The sequence below is a fragment of the Neoarius graeffei genome, chromosome 28 (genome assembly GCF_027579695.1).
Source record: "Neoarius graeffei isolate fNeoGra1 chromosome 28, fNeoGra1.pri, whole genome shotgun sequence".
NCBI classification, from domain to species: Eukaryota; Metazoa; Chordata; class Actinopteri; order Siluriformes; family Ariidae; genus Neoarius; species Neoarius graeffei.
Window position 1 is genome coordinate 4,790,442 of NC_083596.1, and position 18,369 is coordinate 4,808,810.

General features: G+C 40.9%; 1 protein-coding gene across 1 annotated transcript in view; it reads left to right on the forward strand.

The window, feature by feature from the left end:
• The window catches only part of LOC132875498 (astrotactin-2-like), a 908,673-nt gene that overhangs the window by 262,725 nt on the left and 627,579 nt on the right, over window positions 1-18,369 (forward strand). Inside the window, exon 3 of the mRNA XM_060912306.1 lies at window positions 11,212-11,611. Coding sequence (XP_060768289.1) covers window positions 11,212-11,611 — 400 coding nt within the window. The remainder of the gene's footprint in view (window positions 1-11,211; window positions 11,612-18,369) is intronic.

Below are 18,369 nucleotides of genomic sequence, written 5' to 3' on the forward strand. Positions count from 1 at the left end.
GTAGCATGTGTTCGTGTTGTTCTGTACACAGTGACAGACGGGGTCAAGGGGCACCATGGAGTGCGATTAATCTGCATTAACTGTTTTGGCGTGTTATGTTTTCCAGAATTATTTAATTGTCAAAATAATGCATTAATTTCAATGCTAATTATTGCCAAAATCTGATTTCTTTTTAATTTAACAATTATTCCTCAAAGGTGATGTGAATATTATGACTATTATGATCAATTGCTGCTAAAACATAAAAATAACATTAAGGGTACCTGGAGAGTGCTCAATGTCATGATAAATCGCAGTAAAAATGATTTTCCAACATATTTTGAAAATAATGATAATTCAATTATTGAAAATACTGAGGAAATTGCTAATGAGTTTAATGATTTTTTAGTTGTTAATGTAGGCCCAAATTTAGCAAGGGAAATTAGTGATGTAGACCATAATTATGATTCCGTATTCAACAGTAATAATTCAATGTTCCTTGGCGGAGTTTGTGAGAGTGATGTATTAGAAGTGGTCTGAAAGTTTAAGAGTAAAAAATCTACAGATGAGAATACTATTGATTTGTCACTTATAAAGGAAGTAATGGACTGTGTCCTCAAACCATTTACTTATATATGTAATAAATCTTTCAAACAGGTATTTTTCCTGATATGATGAAAATGGGGGGCGGCACGGTGGTGTAGTGGTTAGCGCTGTTGCCTCACAGCAAGAAGGTCTGGGTTCGAGCCCCGTGGCCGGCAAGGGCCTTTCTGTGTGGAGTTTGCATGTTCTCCCCGTGTCCACGTGGGTTTCCTCCGGGTGCTCCGGTTTCCCCCACAGTCCAAAGACATGCAGGTTAGGTTAACTGGTGACTCTAAATTGACCGTAGGTGTGAATGTGAGTGTGAATGGTTGTCTGTGTCTATGTGTCAGCCCTGTGATGACCTGGCGACTTGTCCAGGGTGTACCCCGCCTTTCGCCCGTAGTCAGCTGGGATAGGCTCCAGCTTGCCTGCGACCCTGTAGAACAGGATAAAGCGGCTAGAGATAATGAGAATGAGATGAGATGATGAAAATGGCTAAGGTGGTCCCAATCTATAAAAATGCTGATAAACGTATTGTGTCAAATTACAGACCTGTGTCTTTGCTACCTCAGTTTTCAAAAATACTCAAAAAATTGTTTGTAAATAGACTGGATGATTTTATGGAGAAATATGAGCTATTGAGTGGCCATCAATATGGGTTTAGGAGCAACCGATCAACATCCTTAGCAGTGATGGAATTTGTAGAAAATATAGCTACAGCTATAGATAAGAAACAATACGATGTAGGTGTTTTTGTTGATTTACATAAAGCGTTTGACACAATTAATCATTCCTTGCTTCTGCAGAAATTGGAGCGTGATGGCATAAGAGGTGTTACACTAAATTGGATAAGAAGTTATTTAAATAATAGGTTTCAGTATGTAAAAATTAATAATACTCTGTCACATCTTAGAAAAGTAACTTGTGGTGTTCCACAAGGTTCAGTATTGGGACCTAAGTTATTTATACTTCATTTGAATGATATTTGTACAGTATTTAATAAGTTGAAATTTATTGTATTTGCGGATGATACAAATTTATTTTGTTTAGAACCAGATATTAAAGAATTGTTGACAACAGTAGAAAAGGAGTTGATCAGGTTAAAAGAATGGTTTGATATCAATAAGTTAGCATTAAATGAAAAGAAAACAAAATGTATGGTGTTTGGTGGGGTTAGGGCAAATTGTGAAATTCAATTAATCCTAAATGGAGTTGAAATTGAAAGAGTATATGAAACTAAATTCTTGGGAGTAATTTTAGATCATAAATTCAGTTGGAAGCCACATATAGAATATATAAAACGGAAATTATCTAACACTATTGGTATTATTTACAAAACAAGCGATTTTTTGAACAAGAAATGTCTGTGTATATTGTATTTCTCACTTATAATGCCATATGCAATATTGTGTTGAGGTTTGGGGAAATACATATAGAACATATTTAGACCCTATAATTAAACTCCAGAAAAGAGTTATCAGAATAATAAATAAAGCTTCCTATCGTGAAACCACTAATAAACTATTTATAGAGTCTGTACCTTAAAATTATTTGATATTGTATACTTAAAAACATTAGAAATACTATTTCGAGTAAAGAATAAAAGTCTTCCCACCTGTATTCATTTTTTTTTAAATTAAGAGAAAAAAAATTATAATTTAAGAGGGTTGGGTGTCTTTAAAAGAGGTAATGTGAGAACTAATGTTAAATATAGAAGTGTTTCATTTTTGGGAGTTACAGTGGTGCTTGAAAGTTTGTGAACCCTTTAGAATTTTCTATATTTCTGTATAAATATGACCCAAAACATCATCAGATTTTCACACAAGTCCTAAAAGTAGACAAAGAGAACCCATTTAAACAAATGAGACAAAAATATTATACTTGGTCATTTATTTATTGAGGAAAATTATCCAATATTACATATCTGTGAGTGGCAAAAGTATGTGAACCTCTAGGATTAGCAGTTAATTTGAAGGTGAAATTAGAGTCTGGTGTTTTCAATCAATGGGATGATAGTCAGGTGTGAGTGGGCACCCTGTTTTATTTAAAGAACAGGGATCTATCAAAGTCTGATCTTCACAACACATGTTTGTGGAAGTGTATCATGGCATGAACAAAGGAGATTTCTGAGGACCTCAGAAAAAGCGTTGTTGATGCTCATCAGGCTGGAAAAGGTTACAAAACCATCTCTAAAGAGTTTGGACTCCACCAATCCACAGTCAGACAGATTGTGTACAATTGGAGGAGATTAAAGACCACTGTTACCCTCCCCAGGAGTGGTCAACCAACAAAGATCACTCCAAGAGCAAGGTGTGTAATAGTCGGCGAGGTCACAAAGGACCCCAGGGTAACTTCTAAGCAACTGAAGGCCTCTCTCACATTGGCTAATGTTAATGTTTATGAGTCCACCATCAGGAGAACACTGAACAACAATGGTGTGCATGGCAGGGTTGCAAGGAGAAAGCCACTGCTCTCCAAAAGAACATTGCTGCTCGTCTGCAGTTTGCTAAAGATAATGTGGACAAGCCAGAAGGCTATTAGAAAAATGTTTTGTGGATGGATGAGATCAAAATAGAAATTTTTGGTTTAAATGAGAAGCATTATATTTGGAGAAAGGAAAACACTGCATTCCAGCATAAGACCCTTATCCCATCTGTGAAACATGGTGGTGGTAGTATCACGGTTTGGGCCTGTTTTGCTGCATCTGGGCCAGGACGGCTTGCCATCATTGATGAAACAATGAATTCTGAATTATACCAGCGAATTCTAAAGGAAAATGTCAGGACATCTGTCCATGAACTGAATCTCAAGAGGTGGTGAGTCATGCAGCAAGACAATGACCCTAAGCACACAAGTCGTTCTACCAAAGAATGGTTAAAGAAGAATAAAGTTAATGTTTTGGAATGGCCAAGTCAAAGTCCTGACCTCAATCCAATGGAAATGTTGTGGAAGGACCTGAAGCGAGCAGTTCATGTGAGGAAACCCACCAACATCCCAGAGTTGAAGCTGTTCTGTACGGAGGAACGGGCTAAAATTCCTCCAAGCCGGTGTGCAGGACTGATCAACAGTTACCAGAAGCGTTTAGTTGCAGTTATTGCTGCACAAGGGGGTCACACCAGATACTGAAAGCAAAGGTTCACATACTTTTGCCACTCACAGATATGTAATATTGGATCATTTTCCTCAATAAATAAATGACCAAGTATAATATTTTTGTCTCATTTGTTTAACTGGGTTCTCTTTATCTACTTTTAGGACTTGTGTGAAAATCTGATGATGTTTTAGATCATATTTATGCAGAAATATAGAAAATTCTAAAGGGTTCACTAACTTTCAAGCACCACTGTATATTGTGGAATGTATTTAGTGGTGATTTGAAATTGTGTAGATCGCTGTTGAATTTTACAAAAACATTGCAAGGTAAAATAATTAAGGATTACAATGTAAAATGATTGACGTGAAATGATTAAGAAGAATAATTTAGAGTAATTTCGTTATGTTTTTTTTCCCTTGTATTACTGATATTCTGGGTTATTTTATGGATTGTACAGGATAGGCAAAAATAAGCCTTGGCTTCAGCCTATTCCTTTTTCAGTTAGTTTGTTAATTTTTTTTTTTGTGAGAAAATGTTTAGTGCAAGCATGTATAATAATTCTTTGTCAGCTGAGTGCACAAAATTTAAGTTTTGTACTGTAGATTGTAACCGAAATAAACCTCATTCTCATCTCATCTCATTATCTCTAGCCGCTTTATCCTGGTCTACAGGGTCGCAGGCCAGCTGGAGCCTATCCCAGCTGACTACGGGCGAAAGGCAGGGTACACCCTGGACAAGTCGCCAGGTCATCACAGGGCTGACACATAGACACAGACAACCATTCACACTCACATTCACACCTACGCTCAATTTAGAGTCACCAGTTAACCTAACCTGCATGTCTTTGGACTGTGGGGGAAACTGGAGCACCTGGAGGAAACCCACGCAGACACGGGGAGAACATGCAAACTCCACACAGAAAGGCCCTCGCCGGCCACGGGGCTCGAACCCGGACCTTCTTGCTGTGAGGCGACAGCGCTAACCACTACACCACCGTGCCACCTGGCACAAGCTACTTCCGTTAAAATCGTGAGCTCTGATTGGTTCCTCAGCGGGCAGGATTTTCCCGTAATGCCCGTGGGCAATTACAGACTTACTTTCCAAGGCGCCCGCGTCAATGTTGCAAAACAAACAAAAACAAATCACACCAAAAAAAGATTAATTAGAAATCAAAAATGGCTGAAAGACGAACAAGAGTCACTAAGTTATTCAAGAAATGAGCAGCGAAGAGCGTTCAGAAACCACTAACCGCTAACAGTTTTGAAACCGCTAGCTGTTTATTCTGCATGTGTGACTCAATTACGTTACAAATGTGACCTGACTGAAAGCAGCATCACGCCTCATTATAATGACCGTCTGTTTAAATCTTAGAAATAAAAAAGCCATAAAATAAACTGCTTATTAACTTCGCCTGCTCGGTCTTTACAGGAAAATATCAGACCGAGGTCTTTTGTACGGTCCCCACCTACGGCTTGGTCCGTACTGTCAAGACCTTGGTCTGATATTTTCCTGTAAAGACCTCGCAAGCGAGGTTAATAAGGAGTTAATAATATCCGAGACAAAGCTGAGGTGATTATTCACGGAGTCTGAGGCGGATACACAGGTGATTTATTTAAAAAAATAATTTTTCAAACTTCAAGAGCAGCATGCAAATATAATAACTTTGCGGTGCAGACTTGTCACTTATCTACACCGAGTCCCGTAAAATACTTTGTTTTCAAATCGATAAAATAAAATGACAACTCCACTTACCTTTAAATAGTTTTAGACCAAACTTCGTAGCATCTATTCATAGCATTTATTTAGGAACAGCATTTTCTTTTATGGGGCGGCACGGTGGTGTAGTGGTTAGCGCTGTCACCTCACAGCAATAAGGTCTGGGTTCGAGCCCCGGGGCCAGCGAGGGCCTTTCTGTGCGGAGTTTGCATGTTCTCCCCGTGTCCGCATGGGTTTCCTCCGGGTGCTCCGGTTTCCCCCACAGTCCAAAGACATGCAGGTTAGGTTAACTGGTGACTCTAAATTGAGCGTAGGTGTGAATGTGAGTGTGAATGGTTGTCTGTGTCTATGTGTCAGTCCTGTGATGACCTGGCGACTTGTCCAGGGTGAACCCCGCCTTTCACCCGTAGTCAGCTGGGATAGGCTCCAGCTTGCCTGCGACCCTGTAGAAGGATAAAGCGGCTAGAGATAATGAGATGAGATTTTCGTTTATCATTTGTCATTCTTCCTCACTTACAGTGACGAAGCGATCGGCCACCATTTCGCCGAGTCGCTCGGGGTGATTATCGAAAAATAGTCCGAATTTTTTGACCAATCAGGGCTGTTTTTAGATATGTACAGTGGTGCTTGAAAGTTTGTGAACCCTTTAGAATTTTCTATATTTCTGCATAAATATGCCATAAAAACATCATCAGATTTTCACACAAGTCCTAAAAAGAGATAAAGAGAACCCAGTTAAACAAGTGAGACAAAAATATTATACTTGGTCATTTATTTATTGAGGAAAATGATCCAATATTACATCTCTGAGTGGCAAAAGTATGTGAACCTCTAGGATTAACAGTTAATTTAAAGGTGAAATTAGAGTCAGGTGTTTTCAATCAATGGGATGACAATCAGGTGTGAGTGGGCACCCTGTTTTATTTAAAGAACAGGGATCTATCAAAGTCTGATCTTCACAACACATGTTTGTGGAAGTGTATCATGGCACGAACAAAGGAGATTTCTGAGGACCTCAGAAAAAGCGTTGTTGATGCTCATCAGGCTGGAAAAGGTTACAAAACCATCTCTAAAGAGTTTGGACTCCACCAATCCACAGTCAGACAGATTGTGTACAAATGGAGGAAATTCAAGACCATTGTTACCCTCCCCAGGAGTGGTCGACCAACAAAGATCACTCCAAGAGCAAGGCGTGTAATAGTTGGCAAGGTCACAAAGGACCCCAGGGTAACTTCTAAGCAACTGAAGGCCTCTCTCACATTGGCTAATGTTAATGTTCATGAGTCCACCATCAGGAGAACACTGAACAACAGTGGTGTGCATGGCAGGGTTGCAAGGAGAAAGCCACTGCTCTCCAAAAAGAACATTGCTGCTCGTCTGCAGTTTGCTAAAGATCATGTGGACAAGCCAGAAGGCTATTGGAAAAATGTTTTGTGGACGGACGAGACCAAAATAGACCTTTTTAGTTTAAATGAGAAGCGTTATGTTTGGAGAAAGGAAAACACTGCATTCCAGCATAAGAACCTTATCCCATCTGTGAAACATGGTGGTGGTAGTGTCATGGTTTGGCCCTGTTTTGCTGCATCTGGGCCAGGACGGCTTGCCATCATTGATGGAACAATGAATTCTGAATTATACCAGCGAATTCTAAAGGAAAATGTCAGGACATCTGTCCATGAACTGAATCTCAAGAGAAGGTGGGTCATGCAGCAAGACAACGACCCTAAGCACACAAGTCATTCTACCAAAGAATGGTTAAAGAAGAATAAAGTGAATGTTTTGGAATGGCCAAGTCAAAGTCCTGACCTTAATCCAATGGAAATGTTGTGGAAGGACCTGAAGCGAGCAGTTCATGTGAGGAAACCCATCAACATCCCAGAGTTGAAGCTGTTCTGTACGGAGGAACGGGCTAAAATTCCTCCAAGCCGGTGTGCAGGACTGATCAACAGTTACCGCAAACGTTTAGTTGCAGTTATTGCTGCACAAGGGGGTCACACCAGATACCGAACGCAAAGGTTCACATACTTTTGCCACTCACAGATATGTAATATTGGATCATTTTCCTCAATAAATAAATGACCAAGTATAATATTTTTGTCTCATTTGTTTAACTGGGTTCTCTTTATCTACTTTTAGGACTTGTGTGAAAATCTGATGATGTTTTCGGTCATATTTATGCAGAAATATAGAAAATCCTAAAGGGTTCACAAACTTTCAAGCACCACTGTAGACAGACAGACAGACAGACACACAGACACTGAAGTCCCTGGGCATCTCGTTATCTGAGAAAGGCATTTACCTAAAGAGAGCTGGAGAGATGGGACAAAGAGAGAAAATGTGTATAATTACACGCCCCCGGAAGTATATTACATCACTGTTGAACTCTGGCTTCTGATTGGTCAGAAGGTGTTGATTCATTTTTTTTTTTTATAACATACTGTAATTATAATACATTCTAGTTTTCCTTATAGTTTCCAAAGTAACAGTTCTTTCACAGCGACTTGTACAGTGGACACTGCGTGATCTAAGGATAGTCATAAACGCATAACATAACATGTCGATATTTAACATAGATACAGTGTAATGAAGAAGTAGTAGTAATTATATTTTTATTAGCGTAACAAACACAATGGTTGAAAGTCACCTCATGACTTGGTCCGTCCTCCAAAATCTATTAAAAAAAAAAACTCCACATTTATGGACTCTGTTCACAAACCCCATAATGGGATTTGAACTGATTAAATTTATAAGATTGATTCTTGCTCGCTCTGGACCAAACTATTTTAGAAATTCAAGATTCAAGATGCATTTTCTGTCAGTACTGCTGTCTGTGTTTGGTTGTTCTCTGTCATGGCATCCCTTCAAAACCGATCACTGCTCCGCCAGATGGTCTCTGAAGTCCACCCTCGTTAGACTGCTTGTTTATTCTTAATTAAGTCTTAAACGCTGAGTGAAACATCGAGCTGTGTGTCTTTATCGCTTGGTGTTTGGCCAGAGCTGCAGTTGGGTGACGACAAAAATGAGACATGAAAAAATATATTTCTATATTTTACGGCTTTTGTTTAAAAGAAATTTGCTGAAGTTGGAGCTGTTTGAGAGGTTGATATTCATTCCGAATGCTGACTGTGTCTGAATATACAAAATCAATCCGGTTCATCCTGCGTAAAGTCTATTAAGAATTTTGTATCACGCTTTGCTTGCAGCCGATTTCATTTTTTTTCCCCTTTGCATACATCAGCGTCATTCCCAACAGTGTCGCTCTGAAGCTCAACGCAACTCGCACCGTGACCCCTGCGACCCTCAGGAGTGATGACTCTTCCTGCTCTCATTCCTCTGCATTTGCCTCGGAGGAACGTAGATATTCAGCATGTGCTCTGCTGCGGTGTGAGATTAATGGATGCGTTCAGTCGGGGTGAGGTGCGCCCGGCGACGGCGCCCGTCCACCAGCCTGTGATTTATGAACAGCTGCCAGTGCATGAGCTGTAATCTGAGCAGGGTTTGTTTTTGCTCATGAAGATGGAATTTTTAAATTTGGTGATTGATAATCTTACTCCGTCTCTTTTCAAAATCATGCGATTGAGAAGGATGGAAGCAAGGAAAGAAAGCACACCTCTCGCTGTTGAACCGGTGGGATCAACCCGGTGCTGAGAGAATGGATGGATAAATAAATAAAGTTAAATAATGAATCAGTGGTCTTGAAATGGTCATGAAATGATGCGTTTGAGGATTTATCACAAAGCGGTCCTTGTTTACTTCCTGTTCTCTACTTTCTGGGCTTGTACAGTACAGGTAAATTCTCAGAAGGTGTTAAATTTCTTTTACAGCAGATCCACATCATCTACATGGTGTTATTCAAGAAAGAAAAACATACTGTTTTTCTGAAATGGTGAGTTTTCCTCCAAAGACACATTTATTTAACATTTATGGAAGGAGTCTCTAGTGTCAGCTCTTTGTAACAGTCCGAGATAAAGGTGGAAAGGTTTTCCACCACATGAAAGTCTTCAGGATTTTTATTTATTCATTTATTTATTTTAAATGTTGGTCTTATTATCTTCAAGAAAATGATAGAACAACAGTTTATAGCTGCTGGAACATATGTATACAATAACAGGAACGTACTGCTGACATTCTCCAATATTAAATGTAACAATAAATGTATAGGGCGGCACGGTGGTGTAGTGGTTCGCGCTGTCGCCTCACAGCCAGAAGGTCCTGGTTCGAGCCCCGTGGCCGGCGAGGGCCTTTCTGTGCGGAGTTTGCATGTTCTCCCCGTGTCCGCGTGGGTTTCCTCCGGGTGCTCCGGTTTCCCCCACAGTCCAAAGACATGCAGGTTAGGTTAACTGGTGACTCTAAATTGACCGTAGGTGTGAATGTGAGTGTGAATGGTTGTCTGTGTCTATGTGTCAGCCCTGTGATGACCTGGCGACTTGTCCAGGGTGTACCCCGCCTTTCGCCCGTAGTCAGCTGGGATAGGCTCCAGCTTGCCTGCGACCCTGTAGAAGGATAAAGCGGCTAGAGATAATGAATGAATGAATGAATGAATTTGGTGTAGGATAAATCTAGTACAACAGTTTTGCACCTTCTTTTCCTGCACCACAACCTATTTTTCATCTGAATATTTACTTTTGTGTTAGTTTTTAGCTCATCCAGCCATAGTCCAGGCCGGATGAGCTTATGTCATCACGCGTCGGCCATCCACAATTTACAAAAATTGCTACTCCTACAGGATTGATCGAATTTTGATCAAACTCACATACTATGTTCTGCAGGTGGGTGTGTATAAAAGTTGCCAAGGTGATGGCACCACCTGTCATATGTACGATTTTATAGGTGTCTGAAATTTTGGGGCGACTCATCACATTAAACGCTACTCTTCTTAAACTGCTCAGACGTTTTCACTGAAACTCACCCAGAAGACTCTAAAGACATATTCCAACAAGAATTGTTCACCAGGTGGCACCGTCTGCTATGGATGATGCGACAGAGGGGTCATATGAAATTTCACAAAAACCGCTTCTCCTCCTACAGGATTGATCAGATTTCAAACTCGCACACGACGACAGTGGCTGGTATGAGCTCCAGCCTCATTGAGGATGTTTTTGCTCATTTTAGTGAAGGGTGCCAATAATTCTGGAGTTGATTGTTTACTGGGTTGACTCTCGTTTGTTTGATTTCAAGGAAAATGTAATTACTTTTGGTTTCAAACTCTTTTCAGTTATCTGAATTTCATTTTAGCTTTTTATTTATTTATTTATTTATTTATTATTTAATGAGCATACATTTATTATTTGCGAAATGATTAAATAAATAAGCTTCATGATCACATCTATCCACCTCGACTTCGACGTGTTACAGGATCCTACATCTTTCCCCCCATTTATTTAGTCAGCCTCTTGCTATTTTGTTTATAAAATACTCCTGTGATTTATAAAATGGAACATGAATAAAATTTGCCGCACTACTGTTGTGCCAGTCGTCTTGAGTTACAAATATAATGTTAAAAAAAAGGTATGATATCTGCCTGATATTCCTCTCTTCTTTGTTCTTATTATTTCAACTAGTTTTTATATGTTGCCTTTTAATATAGACAAAAGTTTTGAAGAATATAAAGTATTTCTCCTGTCCAAAGCAAGGACACTTTTTTTTTTCCCTCGGTCTTTCAGTGATTCCGAGTATTACATTCACCTGGAAATGAACGAGACTGAAAGAGATTGAGAGAAACTGTGATAAAATAATCCCTCTATGTTTCCCTAAGCGCATTACGTTCATCTGAAGCAATGTCAGATGCTATTTCTGTCCTCAATCCCATCCTAAACCTGTTATTCCTTTCCTTTTCTCAGGGTGGCCTGATCGCTCTCCTCCTCCTCATCCTCCTCTTCACTCTGGTCCTGTACACTCGTCAGCGTTGGTGCCGTCGCCGTCGGGCACCACAGAAAAGCGCCAGCACTGAGGCCACCCACGAGATCCATTACATCCCTTCGGTTCTGCTTGGACCACCCCAGTCCAGGGATGGGTTCCGGACACCTCGTACTCACCAGCATGGATCAGTCATCGGCATGGCCATCCGTGAGACGCCCATCCTGGATGACTGCGACTGCGAAGACGATGAGCAGCCCGGCCAGCTGCTGGATGGGAAGGTTCAGATGGATGAGGACTTCTGCAGCCAGGGGACTCGCAGCATGGACAGTCTAGGAAAAGGAGGATGTGATGTCAACCATAAACACAGCTTGGATAATAGAGGTGAGATGCAGCAAGCTGGTCCTGGATCAAGGGGTTTGGGTTTGATGGTGCTATTGGTTTTGGATCTTGTGCTGGCAATAACATTTTGGAAAGAACACCTTTTTAAAGAAGTTCGAAGGTATGCCAAGGTGTTTTTGGGAGTTCCCCAAAAGCATTGCAGCACAAAGTTCATTGTTAAATGGTTGAAAAAACATCACTTTGCAAGCAACACTCACTTCAGTCGTCAGTTGAGACGATCTTAACTTTGTAGTGATTTTGAGAAAATCAGTCGTGTTCATTTTGAGTAAGTAAAATGATGTCACCCCCACCCAAAAACTGTCAATTGGCTAAGGTAGCTTCTGAAAATTAGATTGAAGCTCTGACTGTGTTAGCATTAGCCATGGTGAGACATGTTAAGCACGCGTAATGAGGACTTGAACAAGGAATACTGAACATGTGTACATGTAAGGATTTAGGCCTCAGACAAAAGTACAGAATTAATTGCTCTTGAGAAGTTGCAGGAGAGCTGCACGGCCTATTCCTGTAGTAACGTTAGCAAGAAAACTGCCTTAAGTTTCTGCATAACCTGACTCTGAATACCTGTAAGTTTCCTTGTTCAGAAGCTACCATGGGGAAGCCATGGCCGAGAGGTTAGAGAAGTAGCTTTGGGACCAAAAGGTTACTGGTTTGATTCTCTGGACCAGCAGGAATGGATGAAATGCCCTTGAGCAAGACACCTGTTATGCCCGGCTCACTGGAGAGCATAACAAAGAAGGGAAGTCCACACAATAACTTTTAGAGAAACAAATGCTTCATTAAAGATAACTCAGCAAAAGTAAACTAATGGTAAACTCAGGAATCAGTAGTGTGGTAAGGGTATCTTAAAGGAGATACGCAGAACCTTTATTTTTAAATACATTTCTGAGTGGATAGTATCTCCATCCTTGACTCTTGTATGCTGCATAAATGGGAATAAAAAATATATAGATATTTGAGAGTTAAAATCGACCGCAAAGTTGGCATTGGCGCTGCCCTGCTGAGCCAGCCAGCCCTGAGTGCATGACGTCGCAGCAGGAACCGGTTTTAAGGCCGACGCCTTTTACAGCTATAGACCAAAGTCATATCAATAAATAATTTCTGGTGAAAGTAAGAAATAGCGTTACCGATTTGCTCAACTAAGACTGATTTGACTTCATTGACTGTGTGTTGACTCTGATTAAAACAGGATGGGTCTTATAACTGATGCAAGATACATGTACATGCATGCATTTTCACTGATAAAACGTAAAAGGCTCATTAAATAATCAGATGAACTGAGACAATCACATTCTGAAGCAAATTAAATAATCTTATACCGGTAACTTAAACACACAATACAAGTTGCATGTATTAATCTAAATGCAGGCAAACATGTTTTTTTTTTTATCCAAATGAGAGTCAAAGCTTACCCGTCTGTGTTCTCGCTTCTTGAAGGCTGATCTTGTGGCCGATTGTTTTTGAAACAATTTGACTTTTAGTCGTTCGTTCAGTTCTCCGTTCATTTGCTTCTTCCACATAAGGGCGAGATGGCAGCAATATCCAGTTCAGAAATCAGACGGCTGCTTCACTCATTCACTTTTCTTCATACTGTGTACTCCGCCATTACTGCTGGGCTCAGGCAATTACTAAAACCTGGGACAGAATGCGATGTCACCGGTTTTAGCAACAACTGCCCGAGCGATATGTCCCGTCCCGTTCCGTCCCAGGTTTTAACAACAACCCTCAGCTCACACTCCGGGAGGACTGAACTCACTTAACTTTTAAAAAAATAAATAAATACTTTCCTTTTCTTGTAGTTTTACTTAATTGTTGGTACTGCACCTTCTTTCAATACGGATTTATAGCCAACGCTCCTCAGCAGATCAGAGGTCTCGTACAAGTCTTCAGTAAAATGTGCAGAGCAGAGAAGAGACCACTTCATAGGCACCCAGTGTGCCCGTGAACTTCTCGCAAAACGCGTCCAAATCTCTACGTGGCATGGTGATAAATTAGCTCAAAATGGATGATCGGAGTTGCAGTCAGCTCAGCGTTTTAGTATAGCGGAAATGGCGATGAGACCGATAGACTTCCTGCTGTGACATCACGGACGTCAAGGTCATTCAGTCCGACCGCTACCTATATAAATCACTTTAATCATAAAAATTACTATATTAGATTTATTTTTAATGCTTAAAACTATTCCTGTGCCATTCTTGAGGTCTCAAGGCATTTATAAACGAAAGTGAGGCCATGGCTCTCGTATATGCTTTCAGAATAAGAAAGCTAACATAAGCTAAATGTCAAAGGCACACCACACCAAAACCAGGGCAGGTTGCCTGAGAGGCAAAAGCTTTCCAGGACGGAGAGCCAGAGACATTTTGGGTTTCATGACTTTTAAAGGCCACCAACAGGTGAAGCTGATCACCCAGTGAGATGGGAGGAACCAGGCAATCAGGGAGCCTGAAAGGAGAAAGCAGAGGCAGGAAAACAAAACACAGCCTGACCAAGGCCTCTGGCCATCACACACCTACCCCTCAATTGCTTGTTGGGTGGGGTGTATCGTGGTCCTGTTGTACGTCGCTCTGGATAAGACCGTCTGCTAAATTCCTGTCATGTAATGTGTAAATGTTGTATTTTTAAGTTGTCTACTCTGAACACGGTCCAGTGTACCTGGAGAACTCGACCATCTTGGACACCTTTGAAGGCCACAAGTTTGGTATTTCAATCTGTTAATTCTGTCAAAATTATTTATGCCTGTAATTACCTTGAAACTTTAAATTGGAAACTCAAACGTGTAAGTTCATGAGCGCCACTACAAAGTCCTCCATCATCCTCATCCTGACACTTAACTAAAGCTAATGACGGTAGGAACGTTGGCATTTAAAGTGACACATGGCATATTCAAGTGCATCTGGGGAGTTGGATTTGAAGTCACCTGCCAAGCGGAGGCTAATTATAGCTGTTGACCCGAATCTGAAGTGAGATGCAGACAGAGTGGCGAGCTAGCGAGAGTGGCCTATTGACATGCCTCTGATGAGCTGGTTTCGATGGTTCCCAATGGTGGACTGTGAAGGCCAGAGGGTTGATGATTAGGACTTTGGGATAACAGCTCAATATTGATAGAGAAGATTTATTTATTTATTCTCCTTTTCACTACCACAGGTTGAGGTTTGTATGCACAGTAGTCAAGAGATTTATAATCTCACTTACACTTGTCTCTTTCGACGACTATTACAGCTAATTGGTTTTCTTTGGCATTTCAATTCCTGGTCCTTTTATTCTCCTGCACCTATTTATTGGCTTGAGCTATTATTCGATTCTGTATCTTGACATATCTCCTTTTGTTGAGGTGTTTTTGGATTTAGGCAGTACATATTTGAGCCAAGGTCGAATGCCAGAGGTGTTGATGGTGGTGAAGAGCCTCAGGGCTGTCACCAGGTGACACCTGATGCATCTGAATGGTCAATAAAATATTACTAAGATTGCAAAATTCCAGCATTGAACAACCGCAAGTTGGTTAAACACTCCTCGAAAGCATCACTTAACCACCAACTTGCACAAATTCCAACCTTCATATGAATGAATAAACTTTAATCAAGGCATGGCTGGAAAAGGGTAAGGTGTGCAGGAAGATATACGGCAAAGAATACCGTACACAGATGAACCATGTTTACTGTTACTGCTGCTAGTATAGAGCAATACACCCCCCCAAGGGTGGGACTTATATATACTAGAGATCATTTAATTGCTGGAACAAAGCTACTACTTTTATTTAATGATTTAATCAAGTAATAAGTTAACTGGAAAAGAACTTACCAGCTGCCTTAGATGGTCGACCAGCCTGACCAACTTGGCTGAAGTTTTCAGCAGGTGCTTTATGGGCAATTTGCACTAAAAGCACATGGACTGAATGAACAGGATTGGAAATCACTGTTTTAGTGTTTATTTAATTCGAATTTAACTCTGGTTTTTATCTAAACTTTGTTAACGATCAGGTTTATGAGCTTGTGATGCAAAATTGCACAGAAAGATGCTGCAAAACAAAGCATTTACCCACAGAACAATACCCACAGGTACAAATGCTGAGGACTGATTAAAACTAAAGAGAGACTGACGAGTCCTGAAAGCATCAAGCTGGGACCTTGGAAGCAATTTTAATCCCAGAGATCAGAAGCATCTTAAGAAAAGTCATCTTAACCCTCTGGGGTTGAGAGCTTCACTGGCAAAGCTCGGCAGGTTTAGAATGAGTAGGTCATCCATCCATCCATTATCTGTAGCTGCTTATCCTGTCCGACAGAGTCGCAGGCGAGCTGGAGCCTATCCCAGCTGACTACGGGTGAAAGGCGGGGCACACCCTGGACAAGTCGCCAGGTCATCACAGGGCTGACACATAGACACAGACAACCATTCACACTCACATTCACACCTACGGTCAATTTAGAGTCACCAGTTAACCTAACCTGCATGTCTTTGGACTGTGGGGGAAACCGGAGCACCCGGAGGAAACCCACGCAGACACGGGGAGAACATGCAAACTCCGCACAGAAAGGCCCTCGCCGGCCACGGGGCTCGAACCCAGGACCTTCTTGCTGTGAGGCGGCAGTGCTAACCACTACGGTCGCCTCACAGTAAGAAGGTTCCGGGTTCAAACCTTGTGTCCGACAGGGGGCTTTCTGTGTGGAGTTTGCATGTTCTCCCCATGTCTGCATGGGTTTTCTCTGGGTGCTCCGGTTTCCCCCACAGTTCAAAGCCATGCAGATTGTACAATGGGGCCACCGTTTTATATATATATATATATGTGTGTGTGTATATATATATATATATATATATATATATATATATACTGTGTGTATATATATATATATATATATATATATATATATATATATATATATATATACTGTGTATGTATTGCTATGGCAAAAAGCTAATAAATTTTAAAAATTCAAATTTAAAATTACTACACTACCATGCCGCCCTGAGTAGGTCATGTATTTAGATACAATCATGATAAACATATTGACAAATTTATACTTTACACTTTCCTTTGTGCCCACTGCCAAATAATATTATTTATTTTTTTCACGATCCAAATCCTGCGCTCTGATTGGCTGGCGAGCGGGTCCGTATCCTATGGTACGGACCCCAGTTACAGACCCCGGTTACGGACCTCTGGCGACTCGCTCATTCACAACAACAACAAACATAGTAGCAATTTTTGTCAACATTTATTTTTGCATTTCTCAGGAGAATAGCATTAATTTTACAGCATGGATAGCGATAACGACAGTGTTCACAGCGAAAGTGAGTTTTACTACCCTGAGGAAGAAGAAATAAAAGAAAACATTTCAGGAGAAAGCTAAAAACCTGTAACTTGCTAATGCCGAGCAAAAACATGGCTGAATCCTAATTCTGTATAAATTGGGGACTACAACCCCAATTCCAAAAAAAGTTGGGACAAAGTACAAATTGTAAATAAAAACGGAATGCAATAATTTACAAATCTCAAAAACTGATATTGTATTCACAATAGAACATAGACAACATATCAAATGTCGAAAGTGAGACATTTTGAAATTTCATGCCAAATATTGGCTCATTTGAAATTTCATTACAGCAACACATCTCAAAAAAGTTGGGACAGGGGCAATAAGAGGCTGGAAAAGTTAAAGGTACAAAAAAGGAACAGCTGGAGGACCAAATTGCAACTCATTAGGTCAGCTGGCAATAGGTCATTAACATGACTGGGTATAAAAAGAGCATCTTGGGGTGGCAGCGGCTCTCAGAAGTAAAGATGGGAAGAGGATCACCAATCCCACTAATTCTGCACCGACAAATAGTGGAGCAATATCAGAAAGGAGTTCGACAGTGTAAAATTGCAAAGAGTTTGAACATATCATCATCTACAGTGCATAATATCATCAAAAGATTCAGAGAATCTGGAAGAATCTCTGTGCGTAAGGGTCAAGGCTGGAAAACCATACTGGGTGCCCGTGATCTTCGGGCCCTTAGACGGCACTGCATCACATACAGGCATGCTTCTGTATTGGAAATCACAAAATGGGCTCAGGAATATTTCCAGAGAACATTATCTGTGAACACAATTCACCGTGCCATCCGCCGTTGCCAGCTAAAACTCTATAGTTCAAAGAAGAAGCCGGATCTAAACATGATCCAGAAGCGCAGACGTCTTCTCTGGGCCAAGGCTCATTTAAAATGGACTGTGGCAAAGTGGAAAACTGTTCTGTGGTCAGACGAATCAAAATTTGAAGTTCTTTATGGAAATCAGGGACGCCGTGTCATTCGGACTAAAGAGGAGAAGGACGACCCAAGTTGTTATCAGCGCTCAGTTCAGAAGCCTGCATCTCTGATGGTATGGGGTTGCATTAGTGCGTGTGGCATGGGCAGCTTACACATCTGGAAAGACACCATCAATGCTGAAAGGTATATCCAGGTTCTAGAGCAACATATGCTCCCATCCAGACGACGTCTCTTTCAGGGAAGACCTTGCATTTTCCAACATCTCTCATCTCATCTCATCTCATTATCTCTAGCCGCTTTATCCTGTTCTACAGGGTCGCAGGCAAGCTGGAGCCTATCCCAGCTGACTACGGGCGAAAGGCGGGGTACACCCTGGACAAGTCGCCAGGTCATCACAGGGCTATTTTCCAACATGACAATGCCAAACCACATACTGCATCAATTACAGCATCATGGCTGCATAGAAGAAGGGTCCGGGTACTGAACTGGCCAGCCTGCAG